This window comes from Bombina bombina, chromosome 1 (genome assembly GCF_027579735.1).
Source record: "Bombina bombina isolate aBomBom1 chromosome 1, aBomBom1.pri, whole genome shotgun sequence".
Taxonomy (NCBI): Eukaryota; Metazoa; Chordata; class Amphibia; order Anura; family Bombinatoridae; genus Bombina; species Bombina bombina.
In genome coordinates, this window is record NC_069499.1 from 472,174,320 (window position 1) to 472,191,749 (window position 17,430).

Below are 17,430 nucleotides of genomic sequence, written 5' to 3' on the forward strand. Positions count from 1 at the left end.
GTAATACAGCATAGCGATCTAAAACGCAGATCCATGTTTAACCCCATACATGCACAAGGAGAGTATATACGGGTATTTAATGAATTGGTGGCTAGAGATTTTAATGAATTTTGATAAAAAAAAGCTGGACACTTTGTATATAAATGTAATGATAATGTCACAGCTCAAGAAAGACAGGCATTAAAAGAACTAATGAAAGATACTAGTGTAGTGATTAGACAGGCCGACAAGGGAGGTGGGATTGTTATTCAAGATAGACAGGACTACATAGAAGAGGCAGAAAAATTACTTAATGATGAACTCACTTATTCTAAATTACAAAAAGATTCAACTGTAGAGTTTCTAGTGAAAGCAAAAGATATGGATATCCTGAACAGTGATTTATTCGGATATATTTATAATCCTTGTCCAAAGATTCCAACTTTTTACCACCTCCCAAAAGTCCATAAGGACCCCATTAAACCCCCGGGAAGGCCAATAATATCAGGCATTGATTCTGTGAGTAGCAATCTGTCCGTCTACATAGATTGGTATCTTCAACAAATGGTTAAAACCATTAGGTCATATATTAAAGATACCTCTAACATTATTCAAAAATGAGAGGGGATATATTGGGAACCTAACTTTCTTTGGATCACATGGGATGTTTCCTCTCTCTACACAAATATCCCACACAATTTGGGTGTGGATACATTCAGGGATTTGTGTGGAGGTTGGAACATCCCGGATCCCCATGTGGAGTTCTTAGTGGAAGCCATATATTATGTATTACAGTATAATTACTTCCAATTTGAAGGTAAATTTTACAAACAAATACAGGGGACGGCCATGGGTACTACCATGTCCCCCTCATATGCAAATATTTATATGGCCAATTATGAAAATCTGTACATCTGCAAAAACAACGCATTTAATCATAATCTACATAAATTCTATAGATATATAGATTATATTTTGATAGTATGGAGAGGGACAAATGGAGAAGCAACAAATTTTATGAAATATATAAATAAAAACAACTGTAATCTAACATTCACAGAGAATAATAACAGAGATACAATAGATTCCCTAGATATCACATTTCTTCATTAAAGATAATAAGGTTGCTACGAAAAACTATAGAAAACCTTCAGACAAAAATGGTTTCTTAAATGCCAAAAGCGGACATCTAAGAAGCTGGAAGGAGAACATCCCATACGGGCAATTCAGAAGATTAAGACGAAATTGCACGTATGAGGATGATTATCTAAAAAAAGCAAACATCCTGCGGGATAAACTTCCTCAGAAAGGTTATAATACACAACTAGTAGAGGGGGCAAAGGTAAAATGCTGCATAATTCCTAGGGATATAATTATGAGATCAAATAGAATGAAAGACAAGCATAGGGATCATGACAATCAAGTCAAATTTATAACTACAGATAACGAAGGTGCCAAACTATCCAAACATATCCTGAAGAAGCATTGGGAGATACTATCAGGAGACCCAGTTCTAAAAAATAATATAGGAAAGAATCCTCAAATAGTTTTTAAGAAGAATCGGAATCTAAAGAGTCTGATAGCTCCATCCAAACTTAAATATAATAAAAATAGTCTAGCTGCGTCATCAAGCTGGTTAAAAACACAGGCAGGGACCTACAAATGTGGTAGGAAAGGCTGCATTATGTGTGAACATATTATCAAAAGGAATGAGGTCAGCAACTATGATAATAGTAAAACTTTCAACTTAGATTTTAGAGGTACATGTCAGTCTACCCATGTGGTGTACCAACTTCTATGCAAATGTGGAAAAACATATGTAGGACGTACAAAAGAAGTATAAAAAGAATGTGGTATGAACATGTAAAAATATAAAAATAGGGTACAACAAACATAGTGTTTCCAATTACTTTAGATTTATTCATGACAAAAATCCTTCGGATCTCACAATTAGGGCTTTAAAACAGATCAAACCAGGCCCCTGTGCCAATAGAAGGCTTCTATTGCTTAGGAAATGTGAAACAAAGTGGATCCATTGCTTAGAATGCTTGGAACCAAAAGGACTAAATATAGACTTAGATTTGCAAGCATTTATGGATTAAATAATATAGTATACAAGTAACACTACAAAAATGCTCCAATAATGTCCCCATTCTATTTATAACCTAGGGAGGGTCAATATAAGACACGATGCAGACCTGTTTTAGTTTGTTTATGATATATATTCCCTGATATATGCTGCATTTTTTTAACATCTAATCTAATTCTTTATGTTATATTTTATAATATGCATCATGATAGTGTAGGCCATTTGAGTTATGGAATTATGGATAGAATATGTTCAGGGGATTCTCTGTGTCTTTTACATTATATTGCCAAATGTTAAAGTTGTTTAATTTTCTACTCATATTTTCTGTTTTATTCCGTTTTCCATATTTTTATATTTCTAGCTACGTCTATTGTATGTATATATATATATATATATATATATATATATATATATATATATATATATATATATATATTTTTTTTTTTTTTTTCTACAATGTGTCTTGTAATATTAGTTACATTTTTGTAATATGATGAATTGTTCAATCTGTAACTTTTGATCAAGTTTTTGATACAATATATAAAACAGGATGACGTATCATATGACGTCCTGGGAGGCGGAATGGTTTAAATTGGTCCTGGCAGCCAGTAGGAATATCCGTCTTGTATGAAATCCCTTGAGAAAGTCTGCCTGTGAGCAGATGAAACACATAGGGAGGAGGAATCTACAGGAGACGCTAGGACACTGCTGAACAGCGTAAAGATTTGCTCACAGCTGCGGAGAGGACGTTGGAACCAGGTTCTGCAGGTCGGCGTCTTTGGGATCGCCTCAAGGAATACAGCAGTCTACACGAGTTGGCTTTATGCAGAAGTACTTCCTTTACACTTTTATCTTGTAAGTGTATTTGTGCTATGTGTCATTTGTCTGGAGAATAAACAATACTGTGAATCACGGATGCGCTGTGTTTCTCTCTTGCTTTCTTGATTTTTAAAAAGGCTATGAATTTTAAAAATATATTTTGTCCCAGTGAATTTAAACAAAAAGACACAAAAGTACAGGTAGACTTATATAAAAAAAAGTTTGAATGGATTTTATCCATGTCATTTGTTTACTGCTTGTTAATATAGTTGTAAGACTAAAGAAGTAAAATCTACTGTAACTTTAAAAGAATATAAGATTAAGCAAATGATTAGATGTAGAAATAAAGGGGTAATTTATCTGATGCAATGTCCATGTTTAAAACAGATTTTGGGTCAAATGAGTAGACCCCTAAAAGATAGAATTTGTGAACATCTAAATAATATTAGGAATGAATTTGAAGGACATTTGCTATCTAAGGCCTAGATTTGGAGTTTGGCGGTAAAAGGGCTGTTAACGCTCCGCGGGCTTTTTTCTGGCCGCACCATAAATTTAACTCTGGTATCGAGAGTTCAAACAAATGCTGCGTTAGGCTCCAAAAAAGGAGCGTAGAGCATTTTTACCGCAAATGCAACTCTCGATACCAGAGTTGCTTACGGACGCGGCCGGCCTCAAAAACGTGCTCGTGCACGATTCTCCCATAGGAAACAATGGGGCTGTTTGAGCTGAAAAAAAACCTAACACCTGCAAAAAAGCAGCGTTCAGCTCCTAACGCAGCCCCATTGTTTGCTATGGGGAAACACTTCCTACGTCTGCACCTAACACTCTAACATGTACCCCGAGTCTAAACACCCCTAACCTTACACTTATTAACCCCTAATCTGCCGCCCCCGCTATCGCTGACCCCTGCATATTATTATTAACCCCTAATCTGCCGCCCCCGCTATCGCTGACACCTGCATATTTTTTTTAACCCCTAATCTGCCGCTCCGTAAACCGCCGCAACCTACGTTATCCCTATGTACCCCTAATCTGCTGCCCTAACATCGCCGACCCCTATATTATATTTATTAACCCCTAATCTGCCCCCCTCAACGTCGCCGACACCTGCCTACACTTATTAACTCCTAATCTGCCGAGCGGACCTGAGCGCTACTATAATAAAGTTATTAACCCCTAATCCGCCTCACTAACCCTATCATAAATAGTATTAACCCCTAATCTGCCCTCCCTAACATCGCCGACACCTAATTTCAAGTATTAACCCCTAATCTGCCGAGCGGACCTCATCGCTACTATAATAAATTGATTAACCCCTAAAGCTAAGTCTAACCCTAACACTAACACCCCCCTAAATTAAATATAATTTTAATCTAACGAAATAAATTAACTCTTATTAAATAAATTATTCCTATTTAAAGCTAAATACTTACCTGTAAAATAAATCCTAATATAGCTACAATATAAATTATAATTATATTATAGCTATTTTAGGATTAATATTTATTTTACAGGCAACTTTGTAATTATTTTAACCAGGTACAATAGCTATTAAATAGTTAAGAACTATTTAATAGTTACCTAGTTAAAATAATAACAAATTTACCTGTAAAATAAATCCTAACCTAAGATATAATTAAACCTAACACTACCCTATCAATAAATTAATTAAATAAACTACCTACAATTACCTACAATTAACCTAACACTACACTATCAATAAATTAATTAAACACAATTGCTACAAATAAATACAATTAAATAAACTAGCTAAAGTACAAAAAATAAAAAAGAACTAAGTTACAAAAAATAATAAAATATTTACAAACATAAGAAAAATATTACAACAATTTTAAACTAATTACACCTACTCTAAGCCCCCTAATAAAATAACAAAGCCCCCCAAAATAAAAAAGTCCCTACCCTATTCTAAATTAAAAAAGTTACAAGCTCTTTTACCTTACCAGCCCTGAACAGGGCCCTTTGCGGGGCATGCCCCAAGGAATTCAGCTCTTTTGCCTGTAAAAAAAAACATACCATACCCCCCCCCAACATTACAACCCACCACCCACATACCCCTAATCTAACCCAAACCCCCCTTAAATAAACCTAACACTAAGCCCCTGAAGATCTTCCTACCTTGTCTTCACCATACCAGGTTCACCGATCCGTCCTGGCTCCAACATCTTCATCCAACCCAAGCGGGGGTTGGCGATCCATCATCCGGTGCTGAAGAGGTCCAGAAGAGGCTCCAAAGTCTTCCTCCTATCCGGCAAGAAGAGGACATCCGGACCGGCAAACATCTTCTCCAAGCGGCATCTTCAATCTTCTTCCATCCGGTGCGGAGCGGGTCCATCTTGAAGCAGGCGACGCGGATCCATCCTCTTCTTCCGTTGTCTCCCGACGAATGACGGTTCCTTTAAGGGACGTCATCCAAGATGGCGTCCCTCGAATTCCGATTGGCTGATAGGATTCTATCAGCCAATCGGAATTAAGTTAGGAATTTTCTGATTGGCTGATGGAATCAGCCAATCAGAATCAAGTTCAATCCGATTGGCTGATCCAATCAGCCAATCAGATTGAGCTCGCATTCTATTGGCTGATCGGAACAGCCAATAGAATGCGAGCTCAATCTGATTGGCTGATTGGATCAGCCAATCGGATTGAACTTGATTCTGATTGGCTGATTCCATCAGCCAATCAGAAAATTCCTAACTTAATTCCGATTGGCTGATAGAATCCTATTAGCCAATCGGAATTCGAGGGACGCCATCTTGGATGACGTCCCTTAAAGGAACCGTCATTCGTCGGGAGACAACGGAAGAAGAGGATGGATCCGCGTCGCCTGCTTCAAGATGGACCCGCTCCGCACCGGATGGAAGAAGATTGAAGATGCCGCTTGGAGAAGATGTTTGCCGGTCCGGATGTCCTCTTCTTGCCGGATAGGAGGAAGACTTTGGAGCCTCTTCTGGACCTCTTCAGCACCGGATGATGGATCGCCAACCCCCGCTTGGGTTGGATGAACATGTTGGAGCCAGGACGGATCGGTGAACCTGGTATGGTGAAGACAAGGTAGGAAGATCTTCAGGGGCTTAGTGTTAGGTTTATTTAAGGGGGGTTTGGGTTAGATTAGGGGTATGTGGGTGGTGGGTTGTAATGTTGGGGGGGGTATGGTATGTTTTTTTTTACAGGCAAAAGAGCTGAAATCCTTGGGGCATGCCCCGCAAAGGGCCCTGTTCAGGGCTGGTAAGGTAAAAGAGCTTGTAACTTTTTTAATTTAGAATAGGGTAGGGAATTTTTTATTTTGGGGGGCTTTGTTATTTTATTAGGGGGCTTAGAGTAGGTGTAATTAGTTTAAAATTGTTGTAATATTTTTCTTATGTTTGTAAATATTTTATTATTTTTTGTAACTTAGTTCTTTTTTATTTTTTGTACTTTAGCTAGTTTATTTAATTGTATTTATTTGTAGCAATTGTGTTTAATTAATTTATTGATAGTGTAGTGTTAGGTTAATTGTAGGTAATTGTAGGTAGTTTATTTAATTAATTTATTGATAGGGTAGTGTTAGGTTTAATTATATCTTAGGTTAGGATTTATTTTACAGGTAAATTTGTTATTATTTTAACTAGGTAACTATTAAATAGTTCTTAACTATTTAATAGCTATTGTACCTGGTTAAAATAAATACCAAGTTGCCTGTAAAATAAATATTAATCCTAAAATAGCTATAATATAATTATAATTTATATTGTAGCTATATTAGGATTTATTTTACAGGTAAGTATTTAGCTTTAAATAGGAATCATTTATTTAATAAGAGTTAATTTATTTCGTTAGATTAAAATTATATTTAAGTTAGGGGGGTGTTAGTTTTAGGGTTAGACTTAGCTTTAGGGGTTAATCAATTTATTAGAATAGCGGTGAGCTCCGGTCGTCAGATTAGGGGTTAATAATTGAAGTTAGGTGTTGGCGATGTTAGGGAGGGCAGATTAGGGGTTAATACTATTTATGATAGGGTTAGTGAGGCGGGTTAGGGGTTAATAACTTTATTATAGTAGCGCTCAGGTCCGCTCGGCAGATTAGGGGTTAATAAGTGTAGGCAGGTGTCGGCGACGTTGAGGGGGGCAGATTAGGGGTTAATAAATATAATATAGGGGTCGGCGGTGTTAGGGGTAGCAGATTAGGGGTACATAGGGATAACGTAGGTGGCGGCGCTTTGCGATCGGAAGATTAGGGGTTAATTATTTTAAGTAGCTGGCGGCGACGTTGTGGGGGGCAGGTTAGGGGTTAATAAATGTAATACAGGGGTCGGCGGGGTTAGGGGCAGCAGATTAGGGGTACATAAGTATAACGTAGGTGGCGGTCGGCAGATTAGGGGTTAAAAATTTTAATCGAGTGGCGGCGATGTGGGGGGGAGCTCGGTTTAGGGGTACATAGGTAGTTTATGGGTGTTAGTGTACTTTAGGGTACAGTAGTTAAGAGCTTTATGAACCGGCGTTAGCCAGAAAGCTCTTAACTCCTGCTATTTTCAGGCGGCTGGAATTTTGTCGTTAGAGCTCTAACGCTCACTTCAGAAACGACTCTAAATACCGGCGTTAGAAAGATCCCATTGAAAAGATAGGATACGCAATTGACGTAAGGGGATCTGCGGTATGGAAAAGTCGCGGCTGAAAAGTGAGCGTTAGACCCTTTAATCACTGACTCCAAATACCAGCGGGCGCCCAAAACCAGCGTTAGGAGCCTCTAACGCTGGTTTTGACGGCTACCGCCGAACTCCAAATCTAGGCCTAAGCATTTTAAAGAAAGACATAATTAGAGAACAGAAGGATTAAAATTTTGGGGTTTAAAATTAGTTAAAAAGAATTGGAGAGGAGGGAATCATGAACAGGACCTACTATGTAGTAAGGCAGAACTGATGAAATGGCCTTAGAGCCGAAAAACGTGTTGCAAAATATATTGTTTTTTATTGCTCATTTTAGTAGAACTGTTTTTATGGTATCTTCGGGAACTGTGTTTCCAATAAGCACTTTTTATATGATACCATTGTTCAATTTTTCTACTGTGAGCTTAGCACTACCAAACAAATGGATTGCTGAATTTTCTGGTTCCAGAGCCTAGGGACAGCCAGCTGGTTAGCTGTGATAACCAGCCTGTGTCCACAAGCACATTGGTGTGCTCTACGCAAATAACAATCACCTGTAAAGGAAGAAGGAGAGTGCAGCCTGTGCCATACGCCATACCTCACACGCTTTGAAGCCCTAAATTACAACACTGCATCCCGTTTTTGAAAAATGAAATTGATTTTTTCATGGCTATATTTATAAGAACATTTGATTGAATGACTTTGATTCTATCTATTTATGAACATAGCTAATTGAGAGTCCTTGATCCATTTGATTTTATTATCACAGAATAATATCTTGTCAATATTATTGCTGTCACTATTGAATAGTGCCCCCCGTGATTAATTATCACAATTTGTTAATTTTTTTCTAATTTTAAAACCTTGTAGCCATTAGGATTGAACGCCAAATTAGATTTCAATCCCCTTATACATAAAAAATAAAATTATTTCATTTTATAAATTATAACTTTTAAACAAACCAATTTTAGATTTGTTTAGTCATTAGGAGTTATTTTTGAGCTAATCTAATAAATAATTAAAATAACTGATTTTAAGAATAAGATTTTATGACTATTAGTAACTTATTCTAGCAATTTTAAGAATTAATAATGGTTTTATATGTGTACTATTTGTGTAAATAGACAGATTTGCAGAATATATACTGTGGCTAAGAAAGGAATAGCCTTTTAAAGGTCCCTTTATAAAATACCTCTTTAAGGAATTAAGTATGATAATTAGGATCAATTAGTAGACTTGGAAAGGATCATTTGACTCATGGTATACATCTTGAGAAAGGCTCAAAACGAGCTGAAAGCGTTGATTTAATATACTATGAGACACTTGGAAGTTTTAGGAAGGAAGATTGTAAAAAGCAGCAGCTAAATAAACGAAAAAAAGAGGAATAGACTGGCAAATTTGAAAGCAGGCATCTGAATTTGCAAGTGCCGTTACAGATTCCAATTACTCTAGAAGTGTGCTGCAAAAGTTTGGAGAGGAATTTTGTGCAGTGAAACACCACTGGCTCTGGGTGAACCCTGAGGCACTGATGTGGATCGTATAGCCTGGAGACATATTGCAGTTAAGAACACTGTGTCATCGGAAGGCAAGCTAAAAAGATCCTGGAAATACTTGGGCCATAGCGGGGGTGAGAGCGTCTTTGTGGAAATTAGTGCAACTATAAACATGTACCTGGACGATATCAGTCATAACATCATCCTGGAGAAAAAAACTGATAACTTTTAAAAAATCGAAAAACAACAAGGAGCAAAGAGCTCACTATTTGGAATAATCCTTTAATCACCATTTGAAATAATCCTTTTAACATTTTGGCTAAAATTATTGTCCAAAATCCGTTACAATTTGAATTTAAGGGTAACGAAATTACAGGCATAATACTGGCCAGTGGAGGACACGTGTTCCATAAAGGAAACAAAGCTGTTTGTTTTAACAAGCTGTCTGTTTTGAAAAAGTAACAACGGGACTACCAAACATATGATAAGTAACTCTTTCCTTTGACTAATAATATATATGTTTAAGTTTTAAGTTTTTTAAATAAGTGTGATACATCCTGACATCTTTTCATACATATATCTGTATATGATAAGTTTAACAAGATGTGTCCTAAGACACATTACCAGTATAAGCAAACATTATGACATAATCTCAGTTGACACTAACACTGGGAACCCCTGGGAGTTCGAAGTAACGGGAAGGGGACTTGACCGTTGGAGGAATTAGGCCTTGGGTGTGATTGGTTATTTACTGTAGGGGGCGGGCTTAGCACGCGCTGTTACGCATTTAAAGAAAGAGCGGGAGAATCTGTCATCAGAATAATTATCAAACCTTTCTAGAAAGTGCTGTGCTCAGTTAGTAATTCTGCGATGTCGCATTTTGATGCGATTTTTGACCAACTTAAGTTGGAAGCTGCAAAAATGGGCCCTACCTGGCTCGAAGAAAAATTACGTCCATTGCTTAGCCCGGTCGTCGAACCCAGAGTGGATATCGTTGAGGTGGCTCCGAAAACATCGAGGCGTTCGAGGCCTCCAGTTCGTTCTGATGCTGAAGGGGGTAATAGCGGTCGGAGAAAATCCAGCCCCAGTCCGGGGTTAAAGGCGTCTGTGAGGAAGAAGTCAAGTTCGAGCTCCGGAAGTCGGCAGACCGGAGCGGAGTTTGCTGATAATGTGACGCAGTCCGGGAGCACTTGTTCCATTACGGAACAATTCACTGAGCCTGTAATGAAGGGTGATTCTTTGCCTAAGGGTAAGACGGCCAATTTAGGCCAGAAAGTAGTAATGAGAGGGAAAAAGCAAGCTAGTAAAAGTGACGGCCTGCCGAGGCCTATTTCTCTGTGTGAGGGTAATGAACAAGCGAGTATATGTAGTTTAGGTAGCGCCTTAATGAAAAAGAAAGGTGAGGGTTTGATTGTATCAGGGCCGATTGAAATACCTCAGGCAGTTCCAGAACAGTTACATAATGTTGCTAAGTCGGCTCATTTTTTAAGACCTTGCAATAATACGGAAAATCAGGCTTATCGGGTGTTAGACGAGAGGGTTGAAAGGCCTGAAGCCAGCGATAGTCATCATGATACCGAGGTTGATAACGGTGTGGTAGAATTAGATTTATATTTAGATTCTTCTGAGGAGGATTTTATTCCTCCTTCTCCCAATGTAGTTAACACTATTAGCCAGTTTAATACGTCAGTCAGGGTCACGGGTGATCCAGTTTTAAAGGGCGAGTTAAGAAATTTGAGGGATAGGAATGTTGAAGTAATTAAAAATTTACCTGTCACTAATGATGTTTTTCTTTTAGATGGGAATGAAACTGGGTCACGGCCTGAGAATTCCCAGGGTCTTTTAATGGTGGGAAATGACGGCCTAAGTGGGGAGGCTTATGGCCTTCAGGAATCTTGGACGGAAAATATCAGGCTGGATATTGAGGACGGCGTTCCAGGGGTGGAACGTTTTAATGCAAAGGGAGAAGAAACAAGGGTGAGTACGGCCAACAATTTTAATTTTGGTCTTCAGGGCATGATGGGTCAGAGTATTAATAATACATGTCATAGCTCGGTTAACTCTGTTCAACGTCCAAACAGGTCTGGGATTGGGAGAATACAAGGTAGAGGTAGACAACGCAAGAGGTATGGGGATTTAAGGGGAGAAGGGTTTGAGGTCCCATCAGCTAAGAAGGGTAAGGGTGTTTCAGTGTATAATAGGTTGGGTATGTCTACAGCTAGTAGGGGCATTGGAATTTGGGCACCTTCTGGGGGTTTGTCACATGTTTCTTTTTTACAGACGGAAAAAGGGCAGCAATTAATGACTAACACGGATCCCAGGGCTACTGGTTTCCAGAATACAGAGAAGGTTACGGCTGCATCTCAAAGGATTCAGTCTGCAGTGCCTCAGGACCCGAGTACAGGTAATGAGGGATCCGGTGTTGTGAATCTGAATGTGGGGGTTGATACAGTTGGTGTGCATGCTGATCCCTTATCTATAACTGTTGTAGCAGGTTTAAGGGACTTGTTAGCCAAATTAGAAGGAACAAAAGTCACGGGGGGAGTCGCCAATTCATGGGTTCCCACAGAATTGGTTAACCAAAATAGGGTATTAGGGATTGGTGGTGAGGGAATAAAGGATGTAGGGTCAGTACCCCAATCTCAAATGGTCGGTTTATCTCAGCAAAAGGGGACTAATGTTGATAACAAAACGGATGGGGGTCCTGAGCTGAAGATTGCTGACACGGCTTTGGCCAGGTCTTGTTTGTGTTCTATTGGGCCTTTGGGCATGCATTTGACGGTAGAGTTAAGAGAAAAGATTTACAAGAGAGATTTTATTGAATTATTTTCCCTCCTTCCTCTTGATCAGTCTTTTGAGATACCTGAAGATTCAAAAAAGGATTCGGCCAAGAAGGAAGAGGAGGAAAGGAAAAGACGTTACAGAAAATTACCAAAAACATTTACTAACTGGTTCCAGGCTTTTGTTATTTATGCTAGTGTATTTGCTGTTAAGTTCCCGGATCAAGGAGCGGCCCTCTTTTGTTATTTAGATGAAATTGCAGCTGCTCAGAGAACATATGGTGGTATGGCTTGGTGGTATTATGATGAACAATTTAGACAACGTTTGTCGGTTAAGCCTGAGATGAAATGGGATGATCGTGATATGGGTCTATGGCTAAAAGTGATGACTCCGTTAAGGTCTTCGCAGCCCTTTCGAGGGAGTGCCGGCGGATCTCTTCAAAACGGTTCGTCGGCAACAGCCAAAAAAGGTTTCTGTTTTGCTTTCAATGAAAAGTTCTGTAAATGGGGAGCATCATGTAAATTCAGACATGAATGTTCTGGGTGTGGTGGATCCCACCCTTCCAGTAAGTGTTTCAAAAAGAACAAATTGGGAGGAACACAGGAGCTCCCTGAAAAAGGGACTAACTCCGGTGAGGCTAAGCGGGATGGAGCTGTGGCTCGTACTTTACGCTAAACAGAAAGGTTGTGGTGTTAAGGCCTTGTTGTTGCTACATGGTTTTGAGTTTGGTTTCAGAATTCCATCTTCGGGAGGCGTTGTTCATTACAGGGGTAACCTTAAGTCTGCTAGGGAATGGCCTGAGGTTGTTAGGAGTAAGCTTGAGAAGGAGGTTTCTTTGGGTCGAATGGCAGGTCCTTTTAAAATATCTCCTATCCCCCATTTGCGTATTTCTCCTTTAGGAGTGGTTCCTAAGAAAGAGCCTGGTAAATTTCGTTTAATTCACCACTTATCATTTCCAAAAGGTGGATCTGTTAATGATGATATTCCGGATGAATTATCGTCTGTGTCTTATACATCATTTGACATGGCGGTTAAGTTGGTCAGAGAGGCTGGGCAATTCGCTTTAATGGCTAAAATAGATATTGAGGCGGCTTTTCGGTTACTTCCAGTTCATCCTTCTTCACATTATTTGCTGGGTTGTTGCTTTGAGGGTTTTTTCTACATTGACTTATGTCTCCCGATGGGTTGTTCTATTTCTTGTTCTCTGTTTGAATGCTTTAGTTCATTTTTGGAATGGGTTGTTAAATTCAGGTCTGGATTTTCTTCAGTAGTTCATTATCTGGATGATTTTCTTTTTGTTGGTCCCCATGATTCGGAAGTTTGTTTGAAATTAAGGGATTGTTTTTATTCAATGGCATCTGATTTTGGGGTTCCTATTGCAATGGAAAAATCTGAGGGTCCAGTTACGGCCCTTAAATTTCTGGGTATTACAATAGATTCTGAAAGTATGGAATGTAGGCTGCCTCTGGAAAAGATTGTGGATTTGTCAGAAATGATTCAGCAATTTTTGGCGGTCCGTAAGGTGACTTTGAGAAAAATGCAATCTTTACTTGGAAAGTTGAATTTTGCTTGCAGAATCATTCCTATTGGTAGAGTTTTTTCTAGAAGAATGTCATTGGCTACGTCTGGTGTTAGTAAGCCTCATCATTTTGTAAGGATTAAAAAAGGTCACAAGGATGATTTGAAGGTTTGGTTGGAATTCCTAAAAAATTTTAATGGTGTTGCAATATTCATGGAAGCTAGGGTCTCTAATGTTGATTTGGATTTGATAACTGATGCAGCTGGGGGTGTTGGTTTCGGGGCTTATTTTCAAGGGCATTGGTGCGCTGAAGTGTGGCCTCAAGAGTGGGTCAATTTAGGTTTAACCAAGAACCTAGTTTTCCTTGAGCTATTTCCTATTCTGGTGGCTCTGTTTGTGTGGGAAGTGGATTTGATGAATAAATCCATATTGTTTCATACAGATAATATGGGTGTTGTTTCTGCTATTAATTCTTTATCTGCATCATCATTACCAGTTTTGCGTTTATTAAGAGTGCTAGTCCTGAAATGTTTAAGTATGAATGTTTTCGTCAGGGCAAAACATATCCCTGGTAAGCTTAATTTGATAGCAGATTCTTTATCTCGTTCACAGTGGTCTCGCTTTCGAGAGTTGGCGCCTCAGGCGGACGTAGTTGGAGCGACGTTTCCCGTCCAACTTTGGAAGCTTGGGACGGAGGATTGGCTGAATTAATTAAAAAATCTTTGGCTCCAGGTACTTGGACGTCCTATGTATCAGTTTGGAAGGAATGGGAAATGTGGTTATGTCAATCTGAAATTAAAGAAGGGTATGATGATGTCACGGGTTGCTTATTGGAATGGATGTGGCATTGGGGAAATGTGGGTTTGTCACCATCTAATATGGAAAGAAGATTGGCGGCCCTTGCTTTTAGATTTCGTTTATTAGGTTTGTCTGATGTTACAAAGGTTTTTTGGGTCCGTCAGGTTCTTAAAGGCTTGAAGAAAAAGACAAAGGTTAGAGATAAGAGAAGACCTATTACATTTTCTTTACTTCAAAAAGTTTGGGTGGTATTAGCAGAGATTTGTGCATCAAGATTTGAATTAATATTATTTAGAACGGCCTTTGTATTGGCCTTTTTTGGGGCATTTAGAGTTTCGGAATTGGTAAGCCCTAGCAAAAAAGTGTCAGGTGGTTTACAAAAAGAAGATGTATTATGGAATGATAACAGAGTAGAAATATTACTGAGAAATAGTAAAACGGACATATATGGGAAAGGCAAGAACATAGTGCTATTCCCTAGCGGTGGTGAAATATGTCCATGTCAGGTAATGATGCTTTATGGGTCCATACGGCCTTTGCAGGATGGCCCTTTGTTGGTTCATTCAGACGGTTCTTTTTTATCACAATATCAATTTAGAGCCATTTTAAGAGGTTCAATTGTTTTATTGGGTCTTAATCCTTTAGAGTTTGGATCTCATTCTTTCCGGATTGGAGCGGCTACTGAAGCCGCTATGTTAGGTCTCAGAGAGGATATAGTTAAAAAGATTGGTAGATGGGGTTCAAGTCGTTATAAATCTTATGTTAGGCCTGATTTAAGGATATAAAAAAAAAAAAAAAAAAAAAAACCTTGAATAGAATGTATGTTTTGGAATGTTTGAGTTGTAATCATCCTGAACACTCCTTTTTCTCTTATTTTAGGTGTAAAGATCGTATGGGTGATGGGGCATTCGTTTATATACTGGGCCAATGCTGAGGCCAGTAAGAAAATGGGCGGCCTTCAGCTTGGGTGTCCTGTGGATCAATGGGAGGTCAAATGGTTTGGGATTAGGGGGATGTGCTGGGAACTCTTTTTTCCGTTGTTTCTAGATTTTGGCAGAATGTTTCCTCGTCCTCAGGTTTTGATAGTGCATTTGGGGGGAAATGATTTAGGTATGATTCCTCAAAAGGAACTAGTTAGAAGAATCAAAAGAGATCTGGGCAACATAAAGGAACTTCATCCTGAAATCAAAATAATTTGGTCACAGATTACTCCTAGGTTGGTTTGGAGATCAGCGAGGGATTATGATAGGCTAGAAAAGAGTCGTAAAAAAATTAACAAAATAATTAGCTCTTTTGTTAAGAGGTTGGGGGGAGGCGTAGTTTTCCACCCAGATTTTGAAGTAGATGGAGCTGAGGAATTTTATTTAAAAGATGGTGTTCATTTTAACCAATTTGGGCTGCAGCTATTTATTTTCGATATAAAAGAAGCTTTGGGAAAAATATTGGGTTTGGCGGGACTGGGCTGTTCGGTCAGTCCAGTCGGTGGCGGGGGTGCTAGTTCCCAGACAAATATGGTACGCAATATGGCCAAGTGATTTGGAGGATTTTAAGTAGTTGCCTCTCCATGGGGTGAGTGGACAACTGGTTTTATAGGGGCAAGGGGTTCCCTATTAAAGTTTAGGTGTACTTGGACGGACTCAACAGGGATATAGCTGAGTCCAGTTGTTGAATAACGGCCATCTTGTTTTTGTGGGTTTGGGAACTAGCACCGCTGTGGTTTATGTTTTATTTGTCAGTAATGTTATTTATGAACATCAGGTATGTTCTGTGGAAAAATGTTTGAAAATGTTTGAAAATATTTATTACTCAATATTTAAATTGTGTTGTTAATAAAATGGCTGCGGCCAAATTTTATACCAAAGCTGTGTGTAACTCTTTTATTTCTGTTATTATTTTAACTTATAATGGTTATAAGATTAAGGCCGGGGATTGACGACTTTAAAGGTCAGGGAACCCCTGGGAGTTCGAAGTAACGGGAAGGGGACTTGACCGTTGGAGGAATTAGGCCTTGGGTGTGATTGGTTATTTACTGTAGGGGGCGGGCTTAGCACGCGCTGTTACGCATTTAAAGAAAGAGCGGGAGAATCTGTCATCAGAATAATTATCAAACCTTTCTAGAAAGTGCTCCCTCCCTCCCTCCCTAATCTTTGTTTTTCCTTCCTTGTTCGTGTTTGTCGCAGCAAGGCGGGGGTGCTAGTTCCCAGACAAATATGGTACGCAATATGGCCAAGTGATTTGGAGGATTTTAAGTAGTTGCCTCTCCATGGGGTGAGTGGACAACTGGTTTTATAGGGGCAAGGGGTTCCCTATTAAAGTTTAGGTGTACTTGGACGGACTCAACAGGGATATAGCTGAGTCCAGTTGTTGAATAACGGCCATCTTGTTTTTGTGGGTTTGGGAACTAGCACCGCTGTGGTTTATGTTTTATTTGTCAGTAATGTTATTTATGAACATCAGGTATGTTCTGTGGAAAAATGTTTGAAAATGTTTGAAAATATTTATTACTCAATATTTAAATTGTGTTGTTAATAAAATGGCTGCGGCCAAATTTTATACCAAAGCTGTGTGTAACTCTTTTATTTCTGTTATTATTTTAACTTATAATGGTTATAAGATTAAGGCCGGGGATTGACGACTTTAAAGGTCAAGACTTAGTATCATTAAATATATGCTGAATTAAAATAAGATGTTATGAAACAGATGTACACAGGCTTATGTAACAGTACAGTTATAATGTATACCTTCAAGTGAAGTATCAAATAACTTCATATCACAATTAGAATTACACATCAGGATAATAACATGCGAATCCTAAAACAACGCTTAGTTTTTCCACCATCAATATCCAAAATTTTTATAGTCAGATATGTAATATTTAATATCCTCTCAAGATCTGACCCGCCTTACCAAGACAGGACGGGACAAATCTGGGTCAGATTGGCTTCGGATACTGACACGCTTATTGGGGGCGTGATGGAAATTTGCCTTAAATAGCCGACTACAGTGCGGCACGCTTACCCTTTGAAAAGGCCATTTTTTGGTAAAACGTGTTAGTGACGCTAGGGCATTGGTGAGGAGTCTTAGGAGCTCCTGTGTTTTTAGTAAGCCTTAGGCTACCATAACTTTACTGTAGTGTTAACTTTACATCGTGGGTAATCATAAACAATGGGGCATGAATAGATACCTAGTGGTTTAAACTTGATATCAAGTGTTTAATCCTACGAATATAGTTGTATTATAGCAATGAGAAACCTGTATCGCTGCAGCGTTTATTACCTAACCGAAGCATAGTAACAGCACCTCAACACAT

At 38.8% G+C, this 17,430-nt stretch overlaps 2 protein-coding genes across 2 annotated transcripts in view; one reads left to right on the plus strand and one right to left on the minus strand.

Annotated features, from left to right (window-relative positions):
• Positions 1-17,430, minus strand: part of PDE11A (phosphodiesterase 11A) — a 1,463,629-nt gene that overhangs the window by 749,693 nt on the left and 696,506 nt on the right. The window lies entirely within an intron of this gene.
• LOC128645478 (uncharacterized) lies at positions 11,213-15,656 on the plus strand. Its single transcript, XM_053698497.1, has 2 exons — positions 11,213-11,426; positions 15,000-15,656. Exons 1-2 carry the CDS (start codon positions 11,231-11,233, stop codon positions 15,653-15,655), a joined length of 852 nt encoding a protein of 283 aa, XP_053554472.1. The 5' UTR covers positions 11,213-11,230; the 3' UTR covers position 15,656.